The 6181-nt window shown below is 37.7% G+C and overlaps 1 protein-coding gene across 1 annotated transcript; it reads right to left on the bottom strand.

Annotated features, from left to right (window-relative positions):
• Window positions 1-679: 679 nt before the first annotated feature.
• Window positions 680-6056, bottom strand: dscc1 (DNA replication and sister chromatid cohesion 1). Its single transcript, XM_057339996.1, has 9 exons — window positions 5796-6056; window positions 5471-5639; window positions 4492-4626; window positions 3500-3590; window positions 3224-3362; window positions 3091-3143; window positions 2826-2983; window positions 2421-2569; window positions 680-1209 (listed from the first exon to the last, which is right to left on the bottom strand). The coding sequence occupies exons 1-9, from the start codon at window positions 5963-5965 to the stop codon at window positions 1098-1100; spliced, it is 1176 nt and encodes a 391-aa protein (XP_057195979.1). The 5' UTR covers window positions 5966-6056; the 3' UTR covers window positions 680-1097.
• Window positions 6057-6181: the final 125 nt, after the last annotated feature.

Below are 6181 nucleotides of genomic sequence, written 5' to 3'. Positions count from 1 at the left end.
TCTTATTTGCATTGAGTTTCTGTCATTGGCTTAACAACATCATCATTATAAAAACAGAGTTGCGTATTTATGGCTAAATAGGGTGGATTTTCTATTTGGAAGCTTTTAACATGCGTAAAAAATGTGTATAGCAGATTTGTCAAAGTTTTTTTTGAAAATGACCCTAAATTTCTACCCCTTAGCTATTCATTTTGTGTTGTCCCTTTGTAGGCCTACTCATTTATTCATCGTGTTAAATGTTATGGATGGATACTATGTTCTCTATATGGCGTTTATGAAATTGACATTAAAGCAGAAAAACCTATCCACACGCTACTCTGATTCTACTTTCTTCCTATTATTCCTTTTTATTCCTTAATCCTGCACTGTTAGAAAACTATAGAACGGTATCCCTCCTCCCCTTCATTGCCAAAACTCTTGAGCGTGTTGTATTTAACCTGCTCTCCTCCCTTCTCACGCAGAACAACCTCCTGGACATCAACCGGTCTGGTTTCAAGAGCGGTCATTCCACCGAGACTGCCCTCCTCTCGGTCATTTAAGCCTTGAGACTGGCAAGAGCAATCTCATTTTTTGATAAATGAGAAAAATCATTTTTTGATTTTTATTTAAAAAAATGTAGAAATACAGAAATGTAGTATTACTAAAAAATGGTACAAAGTTGATATTTTTTGTATAGATTTATTTATTTACACATTTATTGATTTAATTATTTATACATGCATGCATGTGTATTTATCTACTTATGCATGCATTTATTTATTTATTCCTGCATTTACGCATGTGTTTATTTATTTATGCATGTATTAATATATTCATTTATGTATTTATACTCAAGTCATTTCTCGTCCTCCATAGTATAGAAATACAAACAATGGGGGAAAAAGTTCTCGGGTTCAGAATTCCCTTTTATTTGCAGGTTTTCCTAGTTCTAGTTGGCATTTTTAAGTATCAATTGTTGAAGCACACTCTTCAGTACAACCAATTTTGTGCAGGCATGTACACGTAACAACACACACAAAGCATAACAGTAACATTTAAAGTGTTTATAAATTGTACATTCAAAACATTCAATGCTTTTACAAAATTATATTTTAAAGTCAAGTTGCTACTGGTCTTCTTGAATTATAGACCTTTTTCCCATTTAGCATGGACGAGCGGGCGTGTTTGGTCAGGAGTGCTCCAGTGGTCTGCTTTTCTCCACAGAGATCGCTTTAAAAAAATAACACAATCACAATCATTTAGGGCCGGTTTCCTGGACAAGGCTCAATCCTAATCCTACCTAGACCAACTTAAATCTTAGAGATGTCTTGATCTAAAACAACTTGTAAAATATACCAGAGCATTTGTTTTGTCTCAAGATGCAGAGTAATGTTTTTTGTAAAGTATGTTTTTAAAAACTACTTAAAAATCCCAATTTACCTAAGGTCTAGTCTGGGAAACCGCCCTGTTTAGGTCTGTATATAAAAGTGCAGTTACCAAGTTCTTTTCACAGGTTATGAAGGGTGGGATTTCAGACTCCTCTAACTAACATATCCAACCCTGTTTAGTCAAGAATATGATTTATTACTCGTCATCTATTGAGTCCGTCTCTTTAGAGTTGATTTTTCCTTGTAGTTGTAGAATAACTGAAGTGACCATTGTTTACATCTCTTTGGAAAATAACTGAATGGTCTAGAAATGGTTTTTGCAGTTAGTGTTAAATCATGTATACAGTATTTCCGTTTACTAATCCATGTCTGACTTATCTATGTGTACCTTCTAAAAACATATAACATATGTTGTCTATAACTGCTACTATGACACACCACCTCCTGCTTTAACTCTTCTAAATAACAGGGAGCAGGTTTTTCGAGTGTTATCTATGATCAATCCTCTTCTAGACGTGGAGAGATTTCAGTCGGCGTTGGCAGAGAGCAGGATTGTATTATTCATATTAATAACATTGATTCAAATTGTGTTAATACTACATGTAATACTATCGTAAATAATCAAATGGCAATATATTTTTGACACTAAGAACATTGGTTAAAATGGTGTTAATACTACATGTACTGTATAATACTAGTAGGTGGTGGCAGTTTCGGAGCCCACCTTCCTACACTTGCATTGTGTGAGTAGGATTCATTTGCCAAAAGAAGAGAAAAACTAAATAAGATGAATTTGACTTATAGCATTATTATTGATTTTTCTCAATTTCATTGATATCATGATAATATTGGTAGCATGAATTCTTTTGGCTATGATAATTGTGGATCTCATGATGTCTATGAGGAGGCCTGGAAATCTCTCGGATGTCACTTAAATATCTCTATTTGTGTTCCGAAGATGCCCGGACGTCTTAAAATATGTTGAGTAAAAATAACACAATTTTGATTTTGAGCTGAACTTTTCCTTTAACTGTAAAAAGTTTAAGCACTTACTGTATATATGGCTCAATATCATCTTGAGTCCATTTCTGTCTCAGGCTGAAGAGACTGTTGAATCGTTCCAGTGTGTCCTCAGGTAGATCTTCAACACGTAGCAGTGAAATGGTCTCGGGTTTAGAGCTTTGATCTAACAGAGCCAAACCCTGAAAGACACAAAAACAAAAACATGCTACTGTACTATACATACATACCCCTGATCCTTGAAATGTGTACCACACACTATACAGAAAAACTGAAGAGCAACCTGTTTTGTTTGGCATATTGCAAATTTTAAAGCACTCTGAAGGCTCTCAAACCAGCAAGGTACTGCTGTTAAACTGTGCTCTGAGCTGGTTTAAGGGGTCTTAAGCTAACCAATGTGGTCACTGCTCTCTGTTTCAATAAAACTGAGGTCCTCACCCTGAGCTGATCCAGTCTAGTGGTCATTCCCTCAGGAACACTTTGCTGCCACACCTCCTGGAATTCTGACAGGTTAAACTTCACAGCGTTTTGCAGTAGTAGCTGAGCCGTGGCCCTGCATACTTTATCCTCGTCCAATGCGTACATCACCTGACCATCTAAACAGAAAATAAATATATACACAGACATGTGTTAAGTTTGAAATTGCATACTTGTATGAAATTTGTAATGCACTGGAAATAAAATACACACAAAAAAAACAAACCTTCGTTATTGTAGCGTTTTCCGTAACAGTTGAGACAATGTTCTATCATTGCTCTATGCACAAAACAAAAGTATGATGTTTAGGAAATGCTGTACATTTATGAGTCGTGTGACTGTTACATCTATAACCTTACTTTGGCTCAAGAGGTCCCAGCTCTTCCAGACAGACACTGAGAGGAACTTTGCTGAAAGACCAAGACTCGGAGTCCGCCAGCTGGGTCACATGACTCAGAAGCTTCATCTCATAATCAAAATCCAGGAGCCTCCAAAAACCTGTGAAACAAACTAATGTATCAGTTCACTCTAAGGTGGAGAACAGAGTTATTTCCTTCATGCATAAAATATAATGTGGTATTTGGAGACTGCTCCAAATTTTCAGATGCAAACACAGAAAATCTATCGTAGCTCACCATCAATTTCACAAGCATGAATGTTCTGGAGGTGTGCTTCAATTTCTTCTTTACTTGCTTGGATTCTTTCGAGAAGTTCATATATCGCGTACTAACAAATGACAATACATTAAAGGGATAGTTCCTCCAAAAATCAACTTTATGTGATTTTTTACGGCTTCTTCGGAGCACAAATAAAGATATTTAGGTGACATCCGAGAGCTTTCCAGGCCTCCTCATTGAAACCATGGTGTCAGTTTTTGCCAAGGTCCAGAAAATTACTAAAGACATCGTTAAATTGGTCCATCCGCGCATAGTGGCTCAGTTGAATTTTTTTGAATCGACGAGAATACTTAATGTGCGAAAAACAAACCAAAAATACTGACTTTAATAGATATATTCTCCTCCGTCTTGTCAGTGTATGGCGCGCGTTCATGAGAGCACTTCTTCGTCTTCTGCATGTAAACACAGAGTTGCGCTTCCGCGTTGAGAGTCAGAGCGCCGGCATCCAATAGGTGCAAGCCCTGTGCGGCGTTCGGCGCACAAACCTGTCTACTTTTGAAGTGCTCTCGTCCAAGAAGAAGACAAAGAAGAAGTGCTCTCGTGAACGCGCGCCATACACTGACAAGACAGAGGAGAATATATCGATTAAAGTCTGTATTTTGGTTTGTTTTTCGCACATAAAGCATTCTCGTCGCTTCAAAAAAATTCAACTGAGCCACTATGCGCGGATGGACCGATTTAACGATGTCTTTAGTACTTTTCTGGACCTTGGCAAAAACTGACACCATGATGTCTATGAGGAGGCCTGGAAATCTCTCGGATGTCACTTAAATATCTTTATTTGTGCTCCGAAGACGCCGGAATTTCTCTAAACATGTTTAACGTCATGTGGGTGATTTTTGGGTGAACTTCCACTTTAAATTAGGATTGCAATGCAGTTAGCATAAAATATGGTTGATAAATGAATAGTTTAAACAAACAACTAAATATTGCCACCAGCATCAGTCTACCTTCTGTCCTGGCTCTTCCTCTTGCACGCCAACCAGTGGACCATTATATGGATTCTCCATAAGAAGTTTCTTAAGTTTCTTTAACTTTGGTTTGTGCCTCCTCAACTCCCAGTAACAATTTGAAAAACCCCAAATCTGTAAAACAAGTTTGAATGATTTTAATGCCAGAAAATTATTATTACATTACATTATTATTTTTTAATTGCCGATACCAATATTAAGAAAGCACTGTGGCTGATAAGAGCACGATATAACACTAATGCTATTAAACGAGCAAATGAGAGACATACAGAAAATCGGTGAAACTAAATGAACAATTATTGTGTATTACGTGCCTAGTTAGTAACAGTCTTGAACACATGAAAAGGTCCACACATGACATTACGTTAATTGTGGGCAGGCAAACATGGCTTAATGAATAAAGTTTAAACATATTACTTACAATACCGTTTTTGTATCTCATCCACCTTACACGATCCATTTTACTGTGATCATATTACGTTACTGAGTGGCAAATACCTGCTTTACATCTCAGTGATACATATTCGCTATATATTGGCTGATGCCGATAATGAAAAAAATCCAAACCGGCCGATATATCGGCCACAGCAATATATCAGTCCATCACATGTTTTAAGAATTCAGGGATGCAAACAGGTAAGGGGTAAAAAAGGTGAGAACATTGAGTGGTTGGACAAAACTTGCCACAACTGAGGGGAACAACAAATGCTGTCTTTTTAAAAGATCTTTGCTTTATATGCTCATTTCTACTTGTACATATACCTGAAACATGTAAAAAAGGTTATGTAGGCCAAAACAAGTGTTTATCTTCCCGTGAGGAAGATAATATAATACAAGAAATAACACCCTGCCACAACATTTCTCATTGGATCTACATAAATCTCATAGGTGACCTATTTTGATCTCAGAAAGGTAAATAGTCACTGAAAGGTGAGGAGTTTGTAACCTCAGTAGTCACCTGTGCATGCACGAGTTGAGTAGAGTTGTCAGGTAACGTTAGTTGCTCTGGAGTTTTGCATCCGGGAACAAACAGCAGCAGATTCGACGTGTCCGCAATTTTCAGGTCGTACGTCTTGTCATCGCTACACAGAACCGCGTGCTCATCTTTATCGCCTCTGATGATAAGACTTTAAAATGAAAAGACACGAGGTCAGACGAACATTTCTAAAGCAGAATGCAACCCAGTCATTTGTTCCGTTACCGCATTTAGTCGGCTAGTTGTGTTGGAACACATTACTGCTGATATTCCGATATAAAAGGAATTTATATTATGATGTCGCTACCTTTTGCCTGCTTCAATGTGTTTGCAAAGTGTCTCATCCAGCTCCATCAGACAGTAGTCACCGGACGATACATTATCTCCAAAAGTGAGACAGTAAGCTGTGGACTGCAGGTCCTCCTCTTTCACTTTAGCTATTTCCAGTGTAGCTTGAACCTCTTCTAAAGTCCTCATGTTGAAACAGATTTTTATTTAGCTGAATCGATCGGACATAACGTGACTGTAAATGTCACTTTCAACACTCATCTTTCCCGCAATATTTTGCCGGAAGTTGACGTTTATTGGCAGCAGTGATAGCCAATGAACGTGTACTCGTGTTCAGGCGGGTGCGCTACGGAAGTACGTCAGTAGTCCACCAGATGGCGCCAGACAACAGCTTTCTCTCATTTC

The sequence above is a fragment of the Triplophysa rosa genome, linkage group LG8, assembly GCF_024868665.1.
Source record: "Triplophysa rosa linkage group LG8, Trosa_1v2, whole genome shotgun sequence".
Classification (NCBI taxonomy): domain Eukaryota; kingdom Metazoa; phylum Chordata; class Actinopteri; order Cypriniformes; family Nemacheilidae; genus Triplophysa; species Triplophysa rosa.
The sequence above is the reverse complement of the archived record's forward strand: the minus strand, read 5'-3'. Positions and strand labels throughout refer to the sequence as shown.

Coding starts and splice junctions, on each gene's coding strand:
- dscc1 (XM_057339996.1), bottom strand. CDS start 5,965: ATGAGGACTTTAGAAGAGGTTCAAGCTACACTGGAAATAGCTAAAGTG. Junction 3,591..4,491: donor AGGAAGAGCCAGGACAGAAG/GTAGACTGATGC, acceptor GTCATTTGTTAG/TACGCGATATATGAACTTCT. Junction 2,984..3,090: donor AAAACGCTACAATAACGAAG/GTTTGTTTTTTT, acceptor TTTTCTGTTTAG/ATGGTCAGGTGATGTACGCA.